At 38.3% G+C, this 27,429-nt stretch overlaps 2 protein-coding genes across 2 annotated transcripts; one reads left to right on the top strand and one right to left on the bottom strand.

Annotated features, from left to right (window-relative positions):
- Positions 1 to 1,955: 1,955 nt before the first annotated feature.
- LOC104670356 (ankyrin repeat domain-containing protein 36B-like) lies at positions 1,956 to 6,730 on the bottom strand. Its single transcript, XM_030926450.1, has 3 exons — positions 6,534 to 6,730; positions 2,302 to 2,416; positions 1,956 to 2,135 (listed from the first exon to the last, which is right to left on the bottom strand). Exons 1-3 carry the CDS (start codon positions 6,728 to 6,730, stop codon positions 1,956 to 1,958), a joined length of 492 nt encoding a protein of 163 aa, XP_030782310.1.
- A 925-nt stretch (positions 6,731 to 7,655) lies between these two features.
- On the top strand, positions 7,656 to 22,594 carry LOC115895896 (zinc finger CCCH domain-containing protein 6-like). The gene is made up of 7 exons (XM_030926449.1): positions 7,656 to 7,826; positions 13,746 to 13,862; positions 14,505 to 14,616; positions 18,768 to 18,877; positions 19,653 to 19,906; positions 21,459 to 21,970; positions 22,273 to 22,594. The coding sequence occupies exons 1-7, from the start codon at positions 7,656 to 7,658 to the stop codon at positions 22,551 to 22,553; spliced, it is 1,557 nt and encodes a 518-aa protein (XP_030782309.1). The 3' UTR covers positions 22,554 to 22,594.
- Positions 22,595 to 27,429: the final 4,835 nt, after the last annotated feature.

Here is a 27,429-nt window from a genome sequence, read left to right on the forward strand (position 1 = left end):
TAATGATGCTGATAAGCATGTGCTAGGTATTTAATTAAACATCATATATATATATGGAGGATAATAATATATCCTTCAAGGGTGGTTTGTATAAGTAACATCATATATATAATATATATTTATGTATCTATATTTTATATATACAAAAAATATATATTTTATATCTTTTATAAATAAAATAAATATTGTATATTATATATGACACATTATGCTATCTATGTTGCTTACATTATATACTTACATACACACTACAATGTGTGTATATATAATGTATATTATATATTATATTCACATACATATGTGTGTGTATATATATAGTGTGCGTATAATATATATACATATATATATATATACATATATATATATATAAGCACATACTTATATGCTCAGTCATTGTTTCCAAAGCATCAGCACCTGGCTCTGTTAGTGGTACATTCTAACATTATATATATATATATGATGTTATTTACACAAAACCACCCTTGAAGGATATATTATTACCCTCCTTTTCACAGAAGAAAACATACTTGGTGATAAGTAATGTTACCAAGGTCACACATCTAGCAAGTGGGAAAGCTAGGGATTAAGCCCAGTCCTGTGTGAATCTAAAGCTTGTCTTCATTAAAGTAAAGTTTTATCAATTTAAAGCTATCTTTTCTCCCTCTCCCCATATCAATTAAAAACAACATCAAAACATAGCAGAAATGAAAAACTAACATGAAACCCCTTTAGCTAATGTAAGGTCATACAATCAAAAGCATCACATTATTACATTATAAATAACACATCAATTACAAATAACAAACATCTGTCAATATACAGAGCTTTCTATATATAGAAGCCTTTTATGTGTATAATGTCTATAGAGATGAATGCTGCTATATACTGCTCTTTATGTTACTCAGTCCAAATAATCGTTTTTCTACCTAAGTGATGATCTCTGTTGATATTTCTCACTATATCCCAATAATTAAAAGTTAGTCTTCTTATTAATGTAATATTTCTGACTTGAGTGACTGCCGCCACTCTAAAATGACACTCAGGTTTAAAAACAACACAATAAGAACTAAGGTCTGTACCTGTTAAGAAAATCAACTGCATTTACGTTTGCATTGTTCTTTAATAAAAATTCCACCATGTTCACTTTTGCTAGCCTCACGGCAAGTAAAAGGGGTTGACATTCATCCTGTAAAACAACAGCAACAATTTATAATCACAAAATTACATATTTATCAACTGAACTGAAAACCTTACGTAAGATCCTATGAGCTTGAATATATACAATTGAAAGGACATGAGAGGTGGTCCCTTTCTTTTCACTCCTCGGCGCTTTTCTAGGTTCTACTCCTTCCCCTGGAAACAACCTTCTCTACCTCACCACAAGAACTCTGGTCATCTCCACAATATTTTCCCTCATTACCTAATTTCCAAATTAGCTTGTGCATTTCTGATTGCTCTCCTTTTCTTCATTTCTCGCTCTTAAGCCTTTCCACAGAGGGATCACTTTCAAATGAAATCACCTTCACATACAACACTTGTCAACAGCAGCAAGAAGTATATTTATTGTGAAATGCTTTAATTTTCTTTGAAATTTAAAATAAAGTCTATTTAGAAGGGAAAATTTTACTTTCTTGTGTCACTTCACACTGATTAGAAAAAAAGTAATTTAGTGGAAAAATACTTAACTATTCCCTTTTCCAAATTCAGTGGTCATGAATTATAAATTTATTGTAATTCATTTGTTTTTATAATTATTTACCATAAGTGCATGAAGAAAAGTTGTACTCTATAATGCTTCTTTAAAAGTTCCAATATTTGAAGTTAGACAGGTAAGGCATTTCAAAATACTTTCATTCAAGGAAGGTTTGAGCTTCCAAATATGAAAAATTGACCCTTACATGTGTCACTGTTAAAATAAATGCATTTCAGATAGTTTGAAAATAACATTGGTTGATCTATACCTTGCTGCATTCTTCAATATCTGCACCAAAAAAAAGAAGTTTTTCTATCATGGATGTATCTTCATTATACACAGCATAGTGTACAGCAGTCCTTCCATATAAATCCGTAATATTTGGATTGGCACCATTTTTCAGCAGAATAGTTGCACAAGCCTCCTGCCTCAGCTGAACTGCCTGTCAGTATTAGACCGAGAAACATGCAAATACTGAAAAATCAAAGTAAACACTCCATACGATTTACTAACTAGTTATATAGTGATATTCCAATGAGATAAGTTCTTTTTCTTCTATGTACGTAAACCAAATCCATCTTATGCTCAAAGAGTCTGCTACTATATACCTTGATCAGAGGTGTTCTGAATTCACGGTCGCAGAGGTTAAGCTCACAACTTCTGGACACCAGGAGAGATACCATGCGCGGTTGGCCAGTGGCACAGGCCAAATGTAGGGCAGTCCTGTGAGAGTGAGAGGACTTTTTAAAACATGTAACTGTAAGCATTCATTAGCGTGTTATTTCTCTGTCTTCAAAACAAACATTTAATTTTCTTGTGAAGAAAGTACAATCTTTGTCAGTGCTTATTACTCATCACATTAATGAAAGAGCAGGCTATTTAACAGAAAAAGCTTGGCTTTTGGATTCAGTTTAATTGGGGCTTAAAATTTACTTAAAGCTCTGTCACTTAGCTATTATCTAGTCTTTCTTTGCTTCAATTTCCTTATCAATAACATATATAAGAGCATAGTAGCTTTCCCACAGAACACTGCAGTGGTGCTTACATGAGAATCTATGTACAGCATTTAGAACACTTTCTAATACAAATAACAGCTCAATAATTTTTAGATATTACTACTTATAAAGACATTTTGATTAAGTAAAATGATACAATCGTATCTACATTGAGGTATCTACTAAAGATTAGATGTATCATTGTATTTCAGTCATTCTCAGATGCTCATTTTCTCACTATTCTTTTATATAAACTGCTATTCTCTTATATATTAATATCTCCTGACATTGGAATACTGTTTACAATACATTATTTATTACAATTATAACTGGCCACATTTTAAACATTATCTTATTGATACATAAAGTAATGTGGCATCACCCAATCCATGATGCCTTACATTAAGTGGGATACAGTATATAGAACAGGAAGTTCTACTCATATAATTGGCACCTAAATAAAGTACTGTGGAAAAAGAAGGCAAAAATAAAACAACAAATATTTTAAACAAAGTAATTCTTCCTTCAATTTCCAAAAAAAATAATCCGAAGAAAATTCAGGATTCAAATGAATAGGTATGGCTCATTTTTTTCAATACTTATAGAATGTTATGTAAATTAGGTATTTGCAATGATTAATAGTAATATTTGAGACTGCCATAAGTTTTTGAAAGGGCAGTTAAAGGTTATCTTTTACTATTTTCTAACTTCAGAATTGCTTTTGTTTAAAAAAAAAAAAGGAATAAAAGATCCAATTGGGATTCAGTCCTAATGCTTCCTTTCTAAATCTCTCAGCTTGCTCAGGCTGGGCAGCTAAACATGAGGTTGTTAAGGGTGGAAGAGTCTTGAGAGATGGTAGAATGTGTCTGCTACGTAATAGGTATCCAGATCATGCTTGATAAATAACTGGATTGAAAGAATGCATACATAGAGTTGGGGAGTTTATTATGAAAAAACTATAAATTGAAGCAGTGCTTTTGGAATAGTGATAATCACTTATATTTGCTCGTTTTCATTTTCATGAGGACACTGATAAACTAAAATGATTAATTTAAAATTGTTTACATATATGTAATAAAACTATAATAAAAACATATTTACATACTAAAATCTATGCATAATAAAATAAGCACAAATAAAAATATTCCCTCTACCTCTGAAGAGGCTAAAAGTTCACAGAAGACACCAATAAACAAAAAAATAAAAATAAGGCCAGGCACAGTGGCTCACACCTGTAATCCCAGCACTTTGGGAGGCTGAGGTGGAGGGGGTCACCTGAGGTCAGGAGTTTGAGACCAGCCTGGCCAACATGGTGAAACCATGTCTCTACTAAAATATACAAAAATTAGCCAGGCATGGTGGTGCACACCTGTAATCCAAGCTACTCAGGAGGCTGAGGTGTGAGAATCACTTGAACCTGGGAGGTAGAGGTTGCAGTGAGCTGAGATCGTGCCACTGCACTCCAGGCTGGGCAACAAGGCAAGACTCCATCTCAAAAATAAACAAACAAACAAACAAACAAATAAATAATAAAATAAAATAGAAAGTGAACATTATTTTTTTCTGTGCAAGATTTATATTTCTTCTTTTCCCAAGGATAATTTCATTAATAAAAAACATTTATTAGAAGTTTTAAACATACTGATCATTTATACATCACGGATAAGAAAAAGCATCACAATACACTTGCCAGAAAAGAAGAAATGTTATATTTTGTACACACATTTGGCTTACAAACACCATAGACTGTTTGTGTATATGTATAATCAAACCAACATTCAAAGTACATCTTCACAGAGCAACATACGTCTGTATCCACTGACACCTGCAAAGGTCCCATATTGTCCCATGCTATGGATGCACTGAAATTTATTGATAAATTTATAAAATTTATAAAATCCATTATAAGGGGTTTTCCGAATACATTGCTGTTTTAAGCAGTGCTGAGAAAAACAAATTGCATGTATCTCTCTTTCCTAGGATATTTTAGTATAATGGAATAGATGGGTGAAGGGCACATACATTTTTAAAGTGTGATACTTACCAACAAATTGTCTATTTGAAAAGTCATCAGAAATGTAAACTTTAAATAGCAGTATATGTACTGCTACTCTTTACCCTCACAAACTTGTGGATAGAAAACAGAATGTCATTCCTTTTTTAACTTAAATACCTTCTCTTCCCAGGAACACTAAATATTTTTTCCTATGTGCATAGGTTGCTTGAATATCTGAAAAAAAAGTGTTTTGCTCTACTTTAAATGAGAGTTCTTGTGGATTTGAAGAATTCGCTGTAAAATGAACATCACTTTTTTATCTAATATGTATACGTACATACTGTCTTTTGTTAATTTTTTCTTATAAACAGGAGGTTTTAATTTTTTATTTTGCTAAATTGACCTTCAGAATGTGTGCTTGTAATATTTACAGGAATATAAACATGTGTCAACATAAGTAGGCATTTGTGTTTTTTCTGTTATCTTTCTTATTTTGTGCATTTAAAATTTTTAATCTACATTCCATAACGAACTTATTTCTGTGACATAAAAATCTAGCCAGTTTTCTCCAAGTAGTTAGCAGGCACTCCATTTATGAGTAATTCATCTTTTCCTACTAATATGAAATGTCACCATTATCGAATTCTATTAGGTTGGTGCAAAAGCAATTGCGATTTTGCCATTACTTTTAATTGCGGCAAAAATCGCAATTGCTTTTGCACCAACCTAATAAATTCTTACACATATTGGGGTGTTCCTGGATTTTCTAACCTGTTCCATTCACTGATGTGTTGTTTCAGCTGTTAGTAAATAACTTGTGGAAATTAAGCACATTTTCATATCTAGAAAGGCAAGTTTTTCTGACTCCATTTAAAAAGTTTTCTTAATGTCATCACTATAGTAAAAGACAGCACGAGTCATTTTAACACTCTGATAACTTAATTTGGATTATGGAAAATTTACAAACACAGAAAGAGCTCAGAACTTTAGAAAAACGTGTCTTTCTGTTCAAGAACACAGACCACCTTCCCACTTCAAAGTTTCCCTCTAAGGTCCCTCAGTGAAAACCATATTGACATGGGTGTCCATTGATACAAAATAAATACTGGATTTTATCCAAAGAATTTTTAGCCAGGAAGTTGATATATTATGGAAATGATTTCTCTCACTATGCACCTTCCATAATGTATGTAATATTATGCTTTAAAATGTGTACATTAAGAATAAAACGCTGTACATACTGAATTTTATTAGTGAAATCACTTTAAAATGATTTATAAAGAAGCAGCATGGTGAGTGATTGGAAACCAGCTGAAGGTTTGTTTTTGTTTTGTTGCTCATGAAAATGGCCTGGGTGCTCGCCCCCGCCAAGGTTTCCACATCCCAGATGCGGCTGAGCCTGCCAGGGAAGAAAGTCCAGCCTCTTTGGTGACAGGACTCTCCCCCCTCACCTCTGCCCTCCTTTCCCCCATCCCATTCACGCCCACAACTCACCCCCACCTCCAGTCCTCTATCCCATTGAACCCTCACCCCATCTCCCCACCCCACACCGTCCACGCCCCTACACCCCAAGCCTTCATTCCATGCATCTAAGCCCATTCACATCCCCCACCCCAAGCACCCCCTACTCCCCACTCCCATCCCCCAACTCACTCCACATCCCACCACCCCATATACCCCCACTCCCCAGGCCCCGCTCCACTCACTCCCACCCCAGCCAGGCACCCCCTAGCCCCCGTCCATACTCCGAGCCCCGGCCCATCCGCCCCGCAGCCCTCAGCCTGGAAGCGGGTACTTCTCCCACGTCCGCAGGCCTCCTCCCGCAGCCCCGACTCCCAGCCCCCATTACCTTTTCTCCTCGTCTCTCTCATTGATGTCACTTCCCCTGATCAGAAGGTAGTCCACCTCCTTCAGCCTACCACAGACGGTAGCTGTGTGGATCCTTCTCAAATGAGACGGTTTGATGTTGTATTCGGGAAATGAGAAGCCATCTGAGCACAAGCGCTCCCTCAGGGTGGGCCACCTGTCCGGCTCGTAGTCGTCCATCATCTCTAGGCCACCCCTTGGCGGCAGCTCGTAGCCTGGGAACGACTTTCGGTTAAGGTCACCGGCTTCAGTCACATTTCATCTCGCCTTCGGGGATCGCCGCCTCCGAAGCTCAACGACAAGCAATGCAGTCAGTCCACGGACCTCAGCACACTCTCAGCGCCTCCCGCCTCTCAGCAGAAACGCCCAACAGAACCGTTAGGACCAGCGAGCACGTGCACCTTAGCCGGCCCCGCCCTGCAGGCCCCAGGCAGAGTAACCGCCCTAGCAGCTCTCGCGGAGCCAAGTGCAGGCTGCTGTTGCTGCGGAGGCGCCGCGAGCTGGCGGGACTCCCCTCGGATGACCTCCTGGTCCCTGAGTGCGCCGCCCATCCAGCCGGAGGGTGCACGCCTCCTGCACCCTAGGCTGAAGCCCATGCCCTGCGCTCCTGCCGCCTACTGCCTGACTTGCCGCTGCCCTGCCAGGCCCAGGGTCCAAGCGGCTGGAGGCGCAGTCCTGGTTGGGGACTCCCAATCCTCGGCGACTCCTGCTCCAGTTGCTGGTAGCCGCTGCACTGCAGCGCCCGTGTGCTGAGTGGCTTACCGGAGCTGCTTCCGGCCGCGTCCAAAGGCCCCACAGGCTGCGCCACCCTTGCCAGCTGCTCCTGACCGGCGCCCAGAGCGCAGGACCTGGCGCTTGGCACTCTGTAGCCACGGGGATGAGGCTGAGCGCCGGTTCTCGGCCTCTTGGCGCCGCTGGGGCCATAACCTGACTTGACCATCCAGTCGCCCAAGTCGTGTGATGGGCACGTGTGAGGAGAGGCAATCGGGGTTCCCATGGCTGCTGCCTACATGACACTCCGTGGCCACTAGAATAGGGCTGAGGAGCCGCCAGTGGATGAGCAAGTCGTGGCCATTGGGATGAGGCTTAGAGTCTATCCATCCGTATGCACCTGCCCAGTCGACTTCCCCACAGCCACTACCTCAGCGTCCTGTCAGGGAGTCATGGCTGCTGGGGCGGGGGTGGGGAGGGCATGGAGAATCAGAGACAGTCTGGCCATTGCTGCCGGTGCCTGACGTGCAGGTGGCAGCTGCACCTAGGGCGCTGGCAGGGACTGGTAAGTCTTCTCTTTTGGATGGTCTCCAGGTGGACCATTGCACCATGGCAAAGCCCAAGGGTCCACTCCACCTTAGCCCACACTAGGAGTCCAGGGGCCACAGAAACGGGTACTGCGTGGCCAACCAGAAGGGACTCAGCAGCCAGTTCAGCTTTCCTGCCTCTGCAGGGCCTGGTTGACAGTGGTGGCAGTGGCTGGTGCCAGAGTCTGCGGTTAGGGTCCTGGCTGGGGAAGGGGAGGGCAGATGGGGGCTGCCTGGCCACTGAAGCCCAAGGGAGACATGCAGGTGGAAGCTGTACTACAGGCACAAGAGCAGGCTAGCAGGGCTCCCCTGGGGTGGCCAACCTGGTTTAAGAGTCCCCTCCTAATCGATCCTTGCCTGGAGCATGGACCGTGGCACTGGGCACACTGCAGTCACATGCATGGGGCTGAGGGTGGTTTTCTGGGGTGGAGCCACTGACCCTCCGACTGCCTGACCTCATGCCATGTGAATAATTGCAACCATGTGAATAATTTCATAAAATGTAAATTAAGCACACATATTAAAAGAACAATGCTGGAGGAATCACGGCTAACTGACTTCAAACTTTACTACAAGGTTACAGTAACCAAAACAGCATGGTACTGGTACCAAAACAGATATATAGACCAATGGAACAGAACAGAGGCCTCAGAAGTAACACCACACATCTACAATCATGTGATCTTTGACAAACCTGACACAAACAAGCAATGGGGAAAGACTCCCTATTTAATAAATGGTATTCAGAAAACTGGCTAGCCATATGCAGAAAAATGAAACTGAATCACTTCCTTACACATTATACAAAAATTAACTCAGGATGGATTAAAGACTTAAACGTAAGACCTAAAAACCATAAAAATCCTAGAAGAAAACCTAGGCAATACCATTCAGGACATAGGCACGGGCAAAGACTTTATGTCTAAAACACCGAAAGCAATGGCAGTAAAAGCCAAAATTGACAAATGGGACCTAATTAAACTAAAGAGCTTCTCTGCAGCAAAGCAGCTATCATCAAAGTGAACAGGCAACCTACAGAATGGGAGAAAATTTTTACAATCTATCCATCTGACAAAGGGCTAATCTACAAATTTAGGCCAGGCACGGTGGCTCAAGCCTGTAATTCCAGCACTTTGGGAGGCCGAGGCAGGCGGATCATGAGGTCAGGAGATCCAGACCATCCTGGCTAACACAGTGAAACCCTGTTTCTATAAAAATACAAAAAATTAGCTGGGTGCAGTGGTGGGCGCCTGTAGTCCCAGCTGAGGCAGAAGAATGGCGTGAACCTGAGAGGCGGAGCTTGCAGTGAGCCAAGATTGTATCAGTGCACTCCAGTGTGGATGACAGAGTGAGACTCTGTCTCACAAAAAAAAAAAAAAAAAAAAAAAACCTTAAACAAATTTACAAGAAAAAACCACATTGAAAAGTGGGCAAAGGATATGAACAGACACGTCTCAAAAGAAGACATTTATGCAGTTAACAAACATATGAAAAAAAAGCTCATCATCACTGGTCATTAGAGAAATGCAAAAAAATTAGAATGGTGATCATTAAAATGTCAGGAAACAACAGATGCTGGAGAAGATGTGGAGAAATAGGAATGCTTTTACACTGTTGATAGGAGTGTCAATTAGTTCAACCATTGTGGAAGACAGTGTGGCTATTCCTCAAGGAATAGTGGGTCATTAAAAGCTGCAGTTTTGGCCGGGCACAGTGGCTCACACCTGTAATCCCAGCACTTTGGCAGGCCAAGTCGGGCAGATCCTGAGGTCAGGAGTTCAAGACCAGCCTGGTCAACATGGAGAAACCCTGTCTCTACAAAAATACAAACATTTGTCGGATGTGGTGGTGCACGTCCGTAGTCCCAGCTACTTGGAAGGCTGAGGCAGAAGAGTCATTTGAACCCAGGGGGCCGAGCTTGCAGTGAGCCGAGATGGCTCCATTACACTCCAGCCAGGGCAACAGAGCAAGACTTCATCTCAAGAAAAAAAAAAAAAAAAAACTGCAACTTTGAGTGAGAGCTGAGAGGGATAGCTATATACTATAATTCAAAAATACTTGGTTTTCGGATCTCTCAGTTTAAAGACAATGGGCAGAGATTGCTTAATATGCACTCCTTAGTATACTGTTTAGAGAGATGTTAACAGGTGTGACCTAAAAAAAGAAGTTCAGACCCAAATAAATTTGCAAAACATAGCACATGCCATCTGCTTTTAGAGATTCTCAGTTGACATTAATGTAGTAAAGCTTCTGAGCAGCTTAGGCAGAAAGAAGCTTATTTTGTTCAACCCATCATTTACTCAACTACAAACAATTTTTTTTCCCTACACACCTACTAACATTCACTGAGCCACTCACTGTTCCATGGAACAGCAGTTTTGGAATTATTGTAGTTATTATTTTAGAATTTTGGGGTGACTAATAAACCTACCTGTCATCTTCTTAGACACTAGGTAGACCTTTAGAATGTGCTGATTTCCCTAACCCAAACTAATACAAATGCTTTCTAAGAAAGCCTGCTCCTATATCCAGTTCTTACACCCTATACCTTTAAACAAAATTAGCTTCCAGGAAAGTGTGACTTTGAGCAAGTTTTACCTGTCTCTTTGCCTCAATTTCCTTAATCTGCAAAATGAGGGTATAGTATTAAGTTAACTCTAAGGGCTCCATCAAGCACAACATTTTAGATGTCTATAGATCTGGGCTATACCTGAAAGATAATTATGTAACAGAAATATCAAGATAAAAATGCATTATCAATCATGTCAGTTTATTGGCTATCATGAGAGACAATTCTTAAGATTCCATAAACAACTGGGAGTGTGCCAGAGCCCAAGGAAGCAGTTCATTTTCAGGAATGGTCTGCAGTTGGCCCATCCAGAATAGCATGAACATGCAGGCCACACCAGAGTGGCCAAGATAGATCCATCTCTGTCCTAGGCCTTTCAGAGATTATGAGTCTCCAAAGCCAAATCAATTCAGGGGTGCCTTCAGATTCATCATAATTTTTTTTTGAAAAATCAAGAGTAGTCACAGAAGAAGCAAACTTTCACTGAATTTTAAAGGATTCTTCATTCTATTGGTCATAATACTCTTAAATTGTGTTAGTGTTTACTGTACCTACTACATTTTTTGTAATATTTTTTTCCTGGTAGATCCTTACATTTCCTCTACCTGATATACATATTTTTTATGCTCTTGTCTCTTGTATCAATATATCTTCTAAAGTAAATAAGTTTTAAAATGACCAAGTACAGTAGGTAGCTTGTTTTTTTTCTCCCTCCATCTCTCCCTCTTTATCTCCTTTCTTGTATTGTTTTTTATTTGCAGTACTGTGTTGTAATGCAAAGAATACAGGAGTTGCAAGGCACAATTCCTGAGTTCTGTCAGTCTGCTAACTCGCCATATCTTCTAGGCACTTAATTTTGCCCTAAAAATTTATTTGTTAAAGTTGCTTTAGATTTTCTGTAGTACCTTTCCCATAGCTGTGGACACCGAAATACTTTCTACTCATTTAAGTGGAACTAAACTAAAAAACAAAACAAAACACTTCCCCACCATAATCCTCTGTTAAAACAATGAAACATTATTTGAAAGTAATATATACAGAAAGAGTAAGTTATTAATGAAACGTAAGTACAACTTGTTGCATTTTTCAGGGTGTTGTATGTGTGTGTGTGTGAGATTACCTAATTTGTTTACTTTTTAATTTCAGAGTTGTATTCCTCAGGTTGGCTCATTGATTTTTGCATAATTCAGTTCCTTTGGCTGTTTGTTTTATTTTATAACAGCCACGATTCTTCATACAGAATGCCTATGTGAGCTGGTCATTTATATCTGCTTATTCTAAATGAATCTGTAAACATAAAAATGTTTGTGAATCAAATTTATATAGATTTGAGACACTTTAAATGAGTCTATCAGAGTATATTATAAGCAATTTCATTGTGTTTTCCTGGGGTAAATTAGGTATATTTATATTTTAAAAACGAATCTCTAGGATTATCTGTTTACTTGGTATTGTTGTACCTTTTTCAGAATTCTTATAGTAAAATGTGATTTCAGCTGTGAGTGCTGGGGATCAGATTTCAATGTAGACATCTATTGCCTCAATGTTTGCTGTGAGGCAATTTCTTGTTTTCAGTAGATTGAACTTTATGTTCTATCTTTTAGCAAATTAAGAGAAAAGGGAAAACAGAAATCAGAAGAGTAAATAGTCATTGAACTCCTGTGATGTACAGGGCACAGTGCATACCAGGTGCTTGAAAAATATTGTTGTGTTTTTTTTTTGTTTTTTTTTTTTTGAGACGGAGTCTTGCTCTGTCGCCCAGGCTGTTGTGCGGTGGCCGGAGCTCAGCTCACTGCAAGCTCCGCCTCCCGGGTTCACGCCATTCTCCTGCCTCAGCCTCCCGAGTAGCTGGGACTACAGGCGCTGCCACCTCGCCCGGCTAATTGTATTTTTAGTAGAGACGGGGTTTCACCGTGTTAGCCAGGATGGTCTCGATCTCCTGACCTCGTGATCCACCCATCTCGGCCTCCCAAAGTGCTGGGATTACAGGCTTGAGCCACCGCGCCCGGCCAATATTGTTCTTTTTTAGAGTTGATGAATGTAACTCATTACATTTAGCATGGTTAAGCATCATACTCTGCCTGTTACTCAATCTTACACGTAAAGCAGAAGTTGAATAGGGGACTCAGGAGAGGTAAGGAAAACAAGTAGGGCTATAAGATTTCTTTTCCTTTAATTTTCTTAAGTTTTTTTCTTAACTTTTTAAATTTAAAAGTTAAAGGTAATACACGCTCCCTGTTTGTTTGCCCTTTTTTTGCCCTAAAGAAAGTACAAAATAACCACACACATATACAATCTCTAATCCTGCCATCCAGAGACATATACACCGTAAAATATGGGGGTATATTCTTTTTGTCTTTTTTCCTTTGCCTTTATTTATTATTGTAGAATTAGGATCAATTTTTTACTTCAAAAATTATTGTAAACTTTTTTTTTGTTTGTTTGTTTTTTGTTTTGTTTTGTTTTGAGACACTCTCGCTCTGTTGCCCAGGCAGGAATGCAGTGGCGTGATCTTGGCTCACTGCAGCCTCCACCTCCCAGGTTCAAGCGATTCTCATGCCTCAGCATCCCAAGTAGCTGAGATTACAGAGGTGTGTGCCACCACGCCCAGCTAATATTTTGTATTTTTAGTAGAGACAGGGTTTCACTATGTTGTCCAGGCTGATCTCAAACTCCTGGCCTCAAATGATTCCAAAGTGCTGGGATTACAGGCATGAGCCACCATGTAAACATTTTTTATGATCCAAAGTTGTTGATTTTTTTAATGACTGCATAATATTCTGCCACCTAAATGTATCATAATGTATTTGACTAGTCTCCTAGTTTTAGATGTGTAGAGTGTTTCTCGTTTTTCTGTTTGTTTTTACTATGTCAGTATTTCTGCAGTAATTTATTATATGAATAGATCTTTATGTGTCTCTCTGATAATTCTTTCAAAATAATCCCCAAAAGTACAAATTGTATGTCAAACAATATGGATATTTCAAAGTCTTTTATAACATACCTATCAATAATATTAGTGCATATTTTATTGTGCCTTTGCTCATATTGAGAATTGTGGATTTTCAAGCTTTTTATAATTTTATTTAAAAATAGTTATTCATCTTCATTAAAATAGAAAGAAATAGACTTTTTTTGGTAATCACTAGTAGCATAAGTAGATTACTAGACACATATCTCTCTCCAAATAAATGAATAGCATCAGAATGTTCAGTCTTGATCACTTTTTGTAGTCAATTTGTACTTTTTTCCAGATTAACTTAATTATACATTTTGATACCTATTAATGTTTCATATGTTGCATTCAAATGAAATTTTTTTCTTGCAGTATAGTAAACCAGGGAAAAAATGGAAAGTTATGACTCAGGAATTTATTAATCAGCACACAGTGGAACACAAAGGAAAACAAATCTGTAAATACTTCCTGGAAGGGAGATGTATTAAGGTAAATTTATAGAGGTTTCATAAGTCGTTTTAACTTCCAAAATAATCTTTAAAATTAAAGTCTTTTGGGGGATGGTTAATTTTTTTCTCTTCTCATGTAGTTGTAATAAAACTGGGTCTTTAAAATGTATCTTGCATGGAAATACCATACATTAGAGCTCATTTAATTACGTTCTGGGACAATAACATAATTTGTTGAAATTATGTTTTAATTTTGTTTAAAAGACCATAATGCTACGTGGCAAGTACTGTTCAAAGTACAACTAATATTAAATGATTTAATCCTACAGTGACCCTACAAAGTAGTTAATGTTATTATCCCCATTTTATTCATGGCACCAAGAGTAAGTTCCCATGGTAGCTCAGCTAGAAATGGTGAGTGCTGGTTGAACTCAGGCAGTATCCTGTGAGGTCTTGCTCACTGTGCTGCCTCAATGCATGTAGCTACATTCACTGTCTTGGGCAGGAATTCTAAGGGGTCATTTATTATTTGTTCATTATTAAAGACTGAAGATAATGACCATAATTTTACCATGAGACACCATATAGAAAATTCAGCTGTTGTTTCTTTGTTTCTCTTTGTTTCTTACCGTTTTTTCTTTTTCTTTTCTTTCTTTTTTTTTTTTTTTTTTTTTGTGAATAGGGAGATCAGTGTAAATTTGATCATGATGCAGAGTTGGAGAAAAGAAAAGAGATCTGTAAATTTTATTTACAAGGATATTGTACCAAAGGAGAGAATTGCATTTATATGCATAATATCCTTTATTTAAAATGTATGTTAAACAAAATGCTGAGGTTTTAAAGCATCCTTGAGGTTTTAAAAAATAATAAATACATCCTAGAAAGCCTAGTTTGGTTTTTAAATTTAAAACAACACATTACATAAAGCCAGTCTAGTCAAACTTTGTACTTCAAAAGAGCAAACAGACTTTTATTCCTTAGGGAAATGAGATAACTGCCCTTTGGAAAAAATTCTGTGAAGGGAAGTTACCTTAATATAATCAGCTTAAAGTATTTCAAGAGAATCTGCTTCCTGAAGGAGTAGTTGGCAAAATACTTATTTTATTCTATAATTATTTTACGCCATAATTATTTTACTTAAGTTCAGGAGTAATAAAATTATCATTGTGAAAATTATAAAAGTCTTATCAAATCTTACCACTCAATGATAGATGCTGTATTCTTCCCCACTCTCCCTTGGGAAATATATACATGTAAATTGTATTCCTGCTCCTACCCAAATTGGAATTTCACTATATATAGTGTTCTGGTCCTTTAAAAAAATGTATTCTGCAATTTTTCCATGTTAATTTCCCCCCAAATATCTTATCAGGTTGCTCACTACCACTTATGACTAATAAAGCTTCCCCACGGAATTGAAACTATCATCGATAATATGTTTATATGTATGGATTTATTTTTTTGGAGTTCGTGTTTGGCTTCATGGATTTGTTCACCCTCTTGTCTGTGTTGCTTTGCTGTGATTATTTCTGCCACAACAGCACACTGCAATATTTGGTAGATTCTGATGTTTATTTTTCCAGATAAATTTTTAAATTCTGTTGTGTTTTAAAAATGTGAAAAAAAGAAAGTGAATAAAATGGAAAATGAAAAATGCCTGTTACCATAGATCAAAATGTCAAAAAATGGAACCATGCAATTACCAGAGGAATACATGATGAATTTCTTTATAACCCAGGAGAACAGAAAAATTTCCTTGTCTCAAAATCCAGAAGCAAAAAGGGAACAGATCGAAAGTTTGACTCCATGAAAAAGCTTGCATTTGCAAAACAAATACATGTAACATGAGCTAAATAAAAAGATAAATAATAAAGTGAGAAAGATTATGTGTAATTTATGTCACTTATGAAGAGGTCATACCCTTAATATATGAGTTTCTAAACACTGAGAAGAAAAATGAGGCAAGAGATACAGATTCACAGAAAGAGAAATGCAAATGGTCCCCAAAACATATAGAAAGATGTTCAGTCTTGTTCCTAATAAGGGGAATGTAATTTAAGCCACACTGAGATAACATTTGCAGCTGTGTCAGGTTTGCAAAATCAAAAAACCATGACAGCAAAGTTTGTTAGCAAGGATGTGAGAAAACCTTGTTACTGGCAGTGTCAAAATGCTGCATTCCTATAGAGAGCTTGGCAATGTCTGGCAAAATTATATATGCATTTACCCTTTGACCCAGCAATCCCAAGTTTTGCAAATTCTCCCCAATAGACCTGGGCAGTGATTACTGATGCCTGCTAAAATCATGAGGTGAAAGTTAATTAGGAACTTTACAATTGATGGATGAAGCTGACAACACCTGAGAGGACTGATCAGTCTTAACATTACTAAAAAGAAACAACCAGATATTAAATGCCTTTTGATATGATACAGTAGAGAGTATTTGAATACTATCTATGACCTATATTAAAATTAACAAAGGATACAAAAATAAAAGGGAAAGCGGAACTTCTAGAAATCAATAAAAGTAACTTGGGAGATAACTAGATACAATTTGTGGATCATCTTTGTGTTCTGATCTGAAAAAAGGAATTATAAAAATACACTTTTTTAAGAGTCTGGAAAATTTGTATATTGACTGGTTACTAGTTGAAATTAACACATTAATTTTGCCAGGTTGGTAATGAAGTCTTGATTGGTAAGAAAAAGTATTCCTGGCTAGGCATGGTAGCTCACACCTGTAATCCTAACACTGAGATTCTGGGTCGGGAGGATTGCTTGAGGCCAGTTGACCAGCCTGGGTAACATAGTGAGACACCGCCTCCACTCCCATAAGTAATTTAAGGAGGAAAGGGACCAGGCGCGGTGGCTCATGCCTGTAATCCCAGCACTTTCAGGAGGCCGAGGTGGGTGGATCACCTGAGGTGAGGAGTTTGAGACCAACCTGGCCAACATGGTGAAACCCCATCTCTACTAAAAATACACAAATTAGTTGGGCGTGGTGGCGTGGGACTGTAATCCCAGCTACTTGGGAGGCTGAGGCAGGAGAATTGCTTGAACCTGGGAGGTGGAGGTTGCAGTGAGCCCAGAGATGGTGCCACTGCACTCCAGTTTGGGCAACAGAGCAAGACTCCATCTCAAAAAAAAAAAAAAAAAAAAGGAAAGAAACAATAGAAACAGTATTCCTTATCTGTTCAGAATAGGTATGGAAATATTTACAACAAACGATGAAAGTTGTTGAACCTATGAGGTCAACATGAGAGGGACTTCATTTAATTATTCTTTCTACTTTGGTATGGTTAAAGACCTTCAAACAAACTTAAAAAATCCTAAGTAATGTCATCCTACAGAGATAACTATGCTTGCATTATGGCATAAAGCCTTTCAGACTTTTTTTCTGTGCTATGGTATGAATGGATGTGTATATGTTTATACACGTAATTCTTTTTTCTTTTTTTGAGATGGAGTTTCACTTTTGTTGCTCAGACTAGAGTCCAATGACGCGATCTCTGCTCACTGCAACCTCTGCCTCCCGGGTTCAAGCAATTCTCCTGCCTCAGCCTCCCTAGTAGCTGGGATTACAGGCATGCACCACCACGCCCAGCTAATTTTTGTAATTTTAGTAGAGGTGTGGTTTCTCCATGTTGGTCAGGCTGGTCTCAAACTCCCGCCCTCAGGTGATCCGCCTGCCTCAGTCTCCCAAAGTGCTGGGATTATAGGTGTGAGCCACTGGGCCCAGCCTATACACATAATTTTTTACAAAAATGAAATCTATAATGATTATGAATATTGTATTTTTAAATTTGACATTTACATGAATGTGGACTGTATTTTAATACACAGTGTGTTATAAGGACCTTTTATTTTCCAGATGATTAACTCATTGCCTCATCTTTACTGATTTAAAATGGCATCTTCACCAGACCGTAAATTCTCATTTTTACACAATTCTGCTTCTATACTACTCTTATCTATTGTGGTATTTGATTATTCCCCTCTGTAAGAGTATGTTTGATATTTGATAAGGCATATACGCCTTCCTTTTTTTAAAAAAATGTTGTAATATTCTCAGGTTAGAAGTGATTTGGCAAACAATAAAAACAAATAAAATGTAATAAATTTGTCCTAATCAAGAAAAATAAATTTTTTCAGATTTGATGTATTTTTTTAGAAAACAAATAGTTTATTCTGTTTCTGAAAGCTTTCAATCTATTCTTACAGGGTTTTTGTCACATAGTCATGCTGTTTGTAAATAATAATTTTACTTCATTTACAATATTCATACCTCTTATTTAATTTTAATTGTATTGGCCACATTCCCAGAAGAATTTTAAATAATAGTGATTGTGGCAGACATAAACATGTTTTAATGATAGTGCCTTTTTGTTTTAGCTTGAGCACACATCACCTGAGAATGGTACATTTTTCAGCTATACTTCTAGATTTAATATTTTCTTTATAAGTTTGTCTCCAAAATCTTAAGATTAGTCTGTAGTTGATTAATGGGATATTTGCCTTTAACATGACGTATAAATGTTTTTTTTCGTTAAAAAGTGGCTTTCTAGTTTTAATAGAGAAAAAAGCTGTTTGAATGTTTTTGTATAATTAAAATATCTAACCTTAATAGAATAAAAAATAAGCTGATGTGATTATAGTAAATTCAGCATAATATATAATAATACAGCATAATATATAATAATACATAATATATATTGATTCAGCACAGTTATGGTTTAGTGTGTGTATGTGTTAAGAACACTTATCATGAGTTCTACTCCCTTAACAAAATTTTAAGTATACAATACAGTATCGTTGACTATAGGTACAATGTCATATAGCAGATCTCTAGAACTTAACCATCTTGTCTAACAGTTGTAGGTTTTGGTTTAAAAAAAAAAAATAGACCTTGATTTTACCTGGTCTTTTCCTTAATATTTTTATTTACATGAATTTCCTTGCAAGTTCTATCATAGTGGAGCAAAATGTTACCAGGGAGACAACTGTAAGTTTTCCCATGATGATCTAACTAAAGAAACAAAGAAACTTTTGGACAAAGTGAGTAATATTTTTGTACCTTGATTACATCTCTCCACAAATACATTTGACTTGAATAATATTTTATAAATGATATTTTGTGAAACTGCTGAGAAATTGAAGGTTTACTATTTTATATTTTATTCTATTTGAGGAATATTCTTTACCTTTTTGAACCTCATTCTATTTATAAAAATGAGGAGTTAGCTATCTCCAAACCATTTCAACTGTTTTTTTTTCTTTCTCTCTCCCTTCCCTCCTTCCCTTCCTTCCCTTCCTTTCCTTCCTTTCCTTCCTTCCTCCCTCTCTCCCTCTCTCTCTTGCTTGCTTTTTCTTTCTTCTTTCTCTCTCTCTCTGTCTCTTTTCTTTTCTCTTTTTTTTTTTGACAGGGTCTTGCCGCGTTGCCCAGGCTGGGTGTAGTGGTGTGATCTTGGCTCAGCTTACTGCAACCTCCACCCCCTGCTCCTTGCCAACCCCCTGTCCTGCAACCCCCACCCCCACCCCTGGGGCCATCCTCCCACCTCAACCTTCCGAGGTGGGCACTACCATGCGCAGCTAATTTTTGCACTTTTTATAGAGATGGGGGATTCTCCATGTTGCTCAGGCTGGTCTCTTGGGCTCAAGCGATCTACCTGCCTTGGCCTTCCAAAGTGCCAAGATTATAGGCGTGAGCCACTGTGACCAGCTCATTTCAACTTTAATGTTATTTTTCTACTAACAAAACTTAAGTCTTCCTAGTTTTAAATGTGAGGAAAAGACTAACTTTGAAATAGTAATCTTTGCCAATTATTTTTAGGTGTTGAATACTGATGAAGAACTCATAAATGAAGATGAAAGAGAATTAGAGGAACTTAGAAAGCGTGGCATAACTCCTCTTCCCAAACCACCTCCGGGGGTTGGGCTTCTGCCAACCTCTCCAGAGCATTTTCCCTTTTCTGATCCTGAAGACGATTTTCAGACAGATTTCTCTGATGATTTTAGGAAAATTCCATCTCTTTTTGAAATAGTTGTAAAACCTACTGTGGATTTAGCGCATAAAATTGGGAGGAAGTAAGTGAAAACTTTCAAAATGACATCAACTTTTTTTTTCTGAAAACGATCATTAAGAAACTAAGTCATATTCCAAGCTAATCGTATAATTAAACTTGGTTAGAGATAGTACATCTCTGGCATGCACGCAGATGGCTGCTCCCCCCTTTGTTTTCCATTCCCACCCTCTGCTGCTTGCCGTCAGTGCTTTCCCATATGCAATTCTTACACAGCTTCTGAAACCTCTCAGCATAGTAATGCTGAAGGACCCTGCCTGGTGGGTGGATTTGGCATTCTCACTTGATTATGAGGCTGCATTGTTGTTGATAATGCCTTCAGATTGTGGGAAATAGGTCTCCACGTATTTGATTATTTTTGAAGAGCAATTCCTTAGGCTATTGGAGGAAAACCTCTGGATCCAGATTTTCATTTTCTAACACCACCATTCCAGCCCTGCTGCCAGTTCCCAGGGTCTGTTCACCTGGGCCTTAAGTCGCATTGTGGAGCATTCGTTTAGCCTTGACAACTCAGGAAAGCAAGGAGGTCTCAGCCAATGAGGAACAAGAAATCTATAGCAAATATCACAATTCATTTGAACCATTAAAAGTATTTCTACTAATGTCAAGAAGATAAGTATGTCCACTGTTTTGCTAATATATATTGTATCCTGGTCAATGAAATCAGATAAAGTTATAAAGATTAGAAGTGGAGTGGCAGCCTAATTATTTGGGAAGTTTCCCTCAACCCAAAGGAATCAACAGACAAAACTATTGGAAATAATTAAATTAGCAAGATGTCAAGAAAGAAGAGCAACATTCAAAAACTGAATGTCTTTTTGTATGCCAGCAATAACCAATTACAAGTTGTTATAAAAAGTTGGATGTTGGCCGGGCGTGTTGGCTCAAGCCTGTAATCCCAGCACTTTGGGAGGCCGAGACGAGCGGATCACGAGGTCAGGAGATCGAGACCATCCTGGCTAACCCGGTGAAACCCCGTCTCTACTAAAAAATACAAAAAACTAGCCGGGTGAGGTGGCGGCGCCTGTAGTCCCAGCTACTCGGGAGGCTGAGGCAGGAGAATGGCATAAACCCGGGAGGCGGAGCTTGCAGTGAGCTGAGATCTGGCCACTGCACTCCAGCCCGGGTGACAGAGCGAGACTCTGTCTCAAAAAAAAAAAAAAAAAAAAAAGTTGGATGTTTATGTGTAGTAGATTCTAATTTTATTGTAAAAGGTTACATATACCTGAAAAAGGAGTAGTAGGAGAGAACCAATAAAAAATTTTATCTCTGAGTAGTGGGATTAGGGGTGATTCTTATTTATCTTTGTACTTTTCTGTATTTTTCAAAACAGAGTAAGTTTTAGAACAGCTGACAGTAAGCAGCAAGTGGGCTAAAATGAAAGCAAGAGGTCTATTTCGTGTTTCTACCTATCAACGATATGGAACAAATTCCTTCTTAAACACACAGTATTCTGATATTACAAAAAACATACTTAACCAATATCTGTTTAGAACTGTTAATGTTCTTGTTTGTTTCTTTTTCTTTGAAGTAAGAAATATTATTTCTGTCTACAGGCCACCAGCATTTTATAACAGTGCCTCACCACCAGGACCACAATTTCAGGGAAGCAGTCCACACCCTCAGCATATCTATAGTTCTGGGTCAAGTCCAGGTCCTGGACCTAACATGTCTCAGGGACACAGTAGTCCTGTGATGCACCCAGGCTCCCCTGGACATCACCCATGTGCAGGACCTCCTGGTCTACCAGTGCCACAGAGCCCACCTTTACCACCTGGTCCACCTGAAATTGTAGGTCCTCAAAATCAAGCTGGAGTACTTGTTCAACCAGACACATCTTTGACACCACCAAGTATGGGTGGGGCTTACCACTCCCCAGGCTTTCCAGGACATGTGATGAAAGTGCCCAGAGAGAATCACTGTTCTCCAGGTTCATCATACCAGCAAAGTCCTGGTGAAATGCAGCTTAACACCAATTGTGAGTCCCTGCAAAACCCAGCTGAGTTTTATGATAATTACTATGCACAGCATCCTGTACATAATTTTCAGCCACCCAGTAACTCTGGTGGTAAGTTTACTTTTTGAAATAATTTATTCCTAATTTAAAATGCAGTCCTATTTTTCATTAAAAGCATGATAGAAACGTATGTTTTAAGTAAAGCTAAATAAAATTGATAAGATTGAAACCTTAAAATGTTTTCAGTTTGCCAAACTTTTGAAACAATGGAATTTTAGATAACTTTTAGAAATACTTTTAAATGGCATAATTTGATAATCCAGTGTGCCTATTATGAAAGTTTTCATTTCTTATGACTTTGGTGGAGTTTTGTGCTCACTCAATGACTGTCTCTCCCCGTGTTATACATGTAGATGGGATGTGGCATGGCGAATTTGCCCAGCAGCCGCCTCCTATTGTTCAAGACTCACCTAACCATGGGAGTGGGTCTGACGGCAGCAGCACCAGGACAGGCCATGGCCCTCTGCCTGTAGCAGGCCTCCTCCCTGCGGTGCAAAGAGCTCTTTTTGTCAGACTTACTCAGAGATACCAAGAAGATGAAGAACAAACCAGCACCCAACCTCATAGAGCACCAAGCAAGGAAGAAGGTGTGTCAGAAGTTATTAATAGCATCTTACCTATTTGGATGGGTTAAAACTTTTAAATGGCCGAGGCAGGCGAATCACTGGAGGTCAGGAGTTCGAGATCAACCTGGCCAACATGGTGAAACCCCATCTCCACTAAAAATGCAAAACTTAGCTGGTTGTGTTGGCATGTGCCTGTAGTACCAGCTACTCAGGAGGCTGAGGCAGGAGAATCGCTTCAACCTGGGAGGCGGAGGTTCTAGTGAGCTGAGACCTCGCCACTGCACTCCAGCCTGGGCAACAGAGCGAGACTCAGTCTCAAGAAAAAAAAAAAAGAATTAAAAATGAGCTCTCTCTTCTATTTCCAATTTATCTCATAGCAACTATCTTGTGATTGATTGTGGTTTCAGTGCCATTAATTGCATTAATACTTAATTGCAAAAGGTTTAACTTGAAGCAGTAAAAATATCTGAAGCTAGAGTGCAAGGTTGTGCAGACTTGCAAACAAGCCTTTTGCTTTTTTTTTGAAGAAAATAAATAGAACAAGAAAAGGACACCTTTCAGTTTGAGGATTTTGAATTCTAGCCCAATTTCAAAATGATTCAGTTATTAGAGATATTTTTATGTCATAGGCTATATAATTAAGGATCTGCTATAATACTAAGAACTATTTTTAAACATAAAAAGATTATATGGAAACTAAGTTTATCTTAGTATTTTTGATATTGGTAAGTATACAACAGTTAGTTCAGTAAAAGATGAGAAAAGTTTAAAGCATTCAGTTCTGTTTATGAATTACAAAATTGATGTTTGGCCACTCAAACATGACATTTATGTAAAACTATGTAACGCTAGGTAGCTACAAGCTATTATATGAACGTTTAAAAATATATATTTATAATTTTAAAATTATTTTTGTGGGTACAGTAGTAGGTATATATATTTATGGAGTACGTGAGGTATTTTGATAGAGGCATGCAATGCATAATAATCACATCAGGGTAAATAGAGTATCCATCACCTTAAGCATTTATCCTCTGTGTTACAAATAATCCATTTATATTCTTTTAGTTTTTTTTAATGTACAATTAAATTATTATTGACAGTAGCCACCCTGTTGTGCTATCAAATACTAGGTCTTATTCATTCTATTTAACTTTTGGTACCCATTAACCGTCCCCACTTCCTCCCTATCTGCCAGCTACCCTTCCCAGTCTCTGGTAACCATCCTTCTACTCTCTATGTCCATGAATTCAATTGTTTTAGTTTTTAGCTCCCACAAATAAGTGAGAACATGAGAATTTTGTCTTCATGTGCCTGGCTTATTTCACTTAACATAATGACCTCCAGTTCCTTATTGCAAATGAGAGGATCTCATTCTTTTTATGGCTAAATAGTACTCCATTGTGTATATATGCCACATTTTCTTTACCCATTGTCTGTTTTTTGTTTGTTTTGTTTTGTTTTGTTTTAAGAGTCCCACTCTGTTGCCCAGGCTAGAGTTCAGTGGCACGATCTCGGCTCACTGCAACTCTTCTTCCCAGGTTCAAGCAGTTCTCATGCCGCAGCCTCCTAAGTAGCTGGGATTACAGGCGTGCACCATCATGCCCATCTAATTTTTATATTTTTAGTAAAGATGAGGTTTCACTGTGTTGGCCAGGCTGGTTGCGAACTCCTGACCTCAGGTGATCTGCCCAGCTCAGCCTACCAAAGTGCTGGGATTACAGGTGTGAGCCACCATGCCTGACCGTTGTCTGTTGATGGACACTTAGGTTGCTTCCAAATCTTGGCTATTGTGAATAATGCTGCAGTAAACGTGAGAGTACAGATATCTCTCTCATATACTGATTTCCTTTCTTTTGGGTATATACCTAGCAGTGGTATTGCTGGATCAGATGGTAACTTTATTTTTAGTTTTTTGAGGAACTTTCAAACTGTTCTCCATAGTGGTCGTACTGATTTACTTTCCCACCAACAGTGTATGAGGGTTCTCTTTCCTCCACATCCTTGCCTGCATTTGTTATTTCCTGTCTTTTGAATAAGAGCCGTTTTAACTGGGGTGAGATGATATCTCATTGTAGTTTTGATTTGCATTTCTCTGATGATGAGTGATGTTGTGCACCTTTTCATATACCTGTGTGCCATTTTTATGTCTTCTTTTGAGAAATGTCTATTCAGATATTTTGCCCATTTTTAAATTGGATTATTGATTTTTTTTCCCTATAGAGTTGTTTGAACTCCTTATATATTCTAGTTATTAATCCCTTCTTGGATAGGTAGTTTGCAGATATTTTCTCCCATTCTGTGGGTTGTCTCATCATTTGTTTCCTTTATAATGCAGCTTTTTAACTTGATATGATCCCATTTGTCCATTTTGGCTTTGGTTGCCTGCGCTTGTGAGGTATTACTTAAGAAATCTTTGCCCAGACCAGTGTCCTGGAGAGTTTACCCAATGTTTTCTGGTAGCAGTTTCATAGTTTGAGGTCTTAGATTTAGGTATTTGCTCCATTTTGATTTGATTTTTGTATATGGTGAGAAATAGGAGTCTAGTTTTACTCCTCTGTATATGGATATCCAGTTTCCCAGCACCATTTACTGAAGAGATTGTCCTGTCCCCAATGTATGTTTTTGGCACCTTTGTCGAAAATCAGTTCACTGTAGATGTATGGGTTTGCTTCTAGGTTCTCTGTTCTGTTCCTTTGGTCTATGTGTCTGCTTTTTTGTTAGTGCATTTTTTTGTTTTTGGTTTTGTTTTTTCTTGAGATAGGGTCTTACTCTGTTGCGCAGTGGTGCAATCTCAGCTCACCACAACCTCCACCTCCTGAGTTTGAGCAATTCTCGTGCCTCAGCCTCCCAAGTAGCTGGGACTACAGGTGCACGCCACCATGCCCAGCTAAGTTTTTTTGTATTTTTAGTAGAGACAGGGTTTTGCCATGTTGGCCCAGTTGGTCTCAGACGCCTGGCCTCAAGTGATCTGCCTGTGTCGGCCTCCCAAAGTGCTGGGATTACAGGTGCGAGCCATTGTACCCAGCTTATGTGTCTGTTTTTATGCCAGTACCATGCTGTTTTGATTACTATAGCCCTGTAGTATAATTTGACATCAGGTAATGTGATTCCTCTAGTTTTGTTCCTTTTGCTCAGGATAGGTTTGACTATTCTGAGTCCTTTGTGGTTCCATATACATTTTAGGATAGTTTTTTTCTATATCTCTGAAGAACACTATTGGTGTTTTGATTGGAATTGCATTGAATCTGTAGATTGCTTTGGGTAGTATGGACATTTTAACAGTATTGATTCTTCCAATCCATGAACATGGAATATCTTTCCAATTTTTGGTGTCCTCTTCAGTTTCTTGCATCAATGTATATGACCATTTTTTGCTACATTTTCAAAGAAGATATTACTAATTCTTCATTTACCTAACATCACAGGAGAATGAAAGATTCCTAATAAGTGAATTTCCTGTACAATTTAAATTATAAACATTTTAATAGTAATCTTTCAGCTGGGCACAGTGGCTCACGCCTGTAATCCCAGCACTTTGGGAGGCCAAGACGGGTGAATCACGAGGTCAAGAGATTGAGACCATCCTGCCAGCATGGTGAAACATCTGTACTAAAAATGCAAAAATTAGGTGGGCGTGGTGACACGCATCTATAGTCCCAGCTACTCAGAAGGCTGAGGCAGGAGAATCGCTTGCAGGAGGCGGAGGTTGCAGTGAGCTGAGATCACCCCATTGCACTCCAGCCTGGGTAACAGAGTGAGACTCTGTCTCAAAAATAAATAAATAAATAAGTAATCTTTCGGTAGTCTTAAAGTTTCATAAACAAAGATAATAAAACTTTTAGATAATAGACAATTTTATTCTATAATGTTATGTAATTGGTAGTGTTCTATGGGAGTTGTTGGCTCTGATACAGAAATATTTTGAACAGCTAGGTTTACTTGTGTTTGTGTTAATTTTTATGGATTTTAATGCTTTTATGCATTTTATCTCTGCTTTGATAAAAAGCTGCTAATTTTCATTTTTTATCTAATATCTGTTTTCCACCAGCCTGTCTCTATTCTTCTACTCTCCCTCTGTTACTATTTTCACTCTCATTTAAGAAAGACTTTTAAGTATGCTTTATAAATTATAAAATATATATATATAATGCTTATAAAATATATTGATATGGGAATGAAAAAGTAAGGATAGAAGTAACGAATACTATGAGGAGTGAAATTACTATACAGAAATATTTGAAGTAGTTGCAACTGGTAAAAGTGAATCACAAATCCATCTGTAGGTTTCCTTGATGTCAAAGAGAAGAAAAGAGATCTAGTGTCTAGAAGTAGTTTTTTCAGACTGAGATCTGAGTAAAACTTTTTGCAGTTGTGACATACCATATGCTGTTTTAACCCACATTCTACCCTAAATACCAATGCTTGTTTTGTAAGCATTACTCTGTTCAAACTAACCCTGTAACACTAAAGTTTCATGTAGTAGGCATGCATTAGTGAGCAGTGAGATGAGGTAAAAATGAGAATGTCTAGGATATTCTGCTGATCCAAGATACTCTAGGATGGAGATACATATATGCATATACAGTATATCTGTATATCTGTATCCCATGTTCTGACTCTTACGTTCTGGCAAGAATGTGAACAGGAGAGGCCGGGCGCAGTGGCTCAAGCCTGTAATCCCAGCACTTTGGGAAGCTGAGACGGGCGGATCATGAGGTCAGGAGATCGAGACCATCCTGGCTAACACGGTGAAACCCCGTCTCTACTAAAAAATACAAAAATCTAGCCGGGCGAGGTGGCGGGCGCCTGTAGTCCCAGCTACTTGGGAGGCTGAGGCAGGAGAATGGCCTGAACCCGGGAGGCGGAGCTTGCAGTGCGCTGAGATCTGGCCACTGCACTCCAGCCTGGGAGACAGAGCGAGACTCCATCTCAAAAAAAAAA

The sequence above is a fragment of the Rhinopithecus roxellana genome, unplaced genomic scaffold (assembly GCF_007565055.1).
Source record: "Rhinopithecus roxellana isolate Shanxi Qingling unplaced genomic scaffold, ASM756505v1 contig3615, whole genome shotgun sequence".
Lineage (NCBI taxonomy): Eukaryota > Metazoa > Chordata > Mammalia > Primates > Cercopithecidae > Rhinopithecus > Rhinopithecus roxellana.

What these genes read in the sequence shown, in the direction of transcription:
- LOC104670356 (XM_030926450.1), bottom strand. Translation starts at nt 6,730, where the DNA reads ATGGACGACTACGAGCCGGACAGGTGGCCCACCCTGAGGGAGCGCTTG. An exon ending in GAGAGAGACGAGGAGAAAAG is followed by an intron (nt 2,417 to 6,533) that starts GTAATGGGGGCT and finishes TCACTCTCACAG; the next exon opens with GACTGCCCTACATTTGGCCT. An exon ending in TCAGAACACCTCTGATCAAG is followed by an intron (nt 2,136 to 2,301) that starts GTATATAGTAGC and finishes TAATACTGACAG; the next exon opens with GCAGTTCAGCTGAGGCAGGA.
- LOC115895896 (XM_030926449.1), top strand. Translation starts at nt 7,656, where the DNA reads ATGCACCTGCCCAGTCGACTTCCCCACAGCCACTACCTCAGCGTCCTG. An exon ending in TAGGGCGCTGGCAGGGACTG is followed by an intron (nt 7,827 to 13,745) that starts GTAAGTCTTCTC and finishes TTTTTCTTGCAG; the next exon opens with TATAGTAAACCAGGGAAAAA. An exon ending in TGGAAGGGAGATGTATTAAG is followed by an intron (nt 13,863 to 14,504) that starts GTAAATTTATAG and finishes TTTTGTGAATAG; the next exon opens with GGAGATCAGTGTAAATTTGA.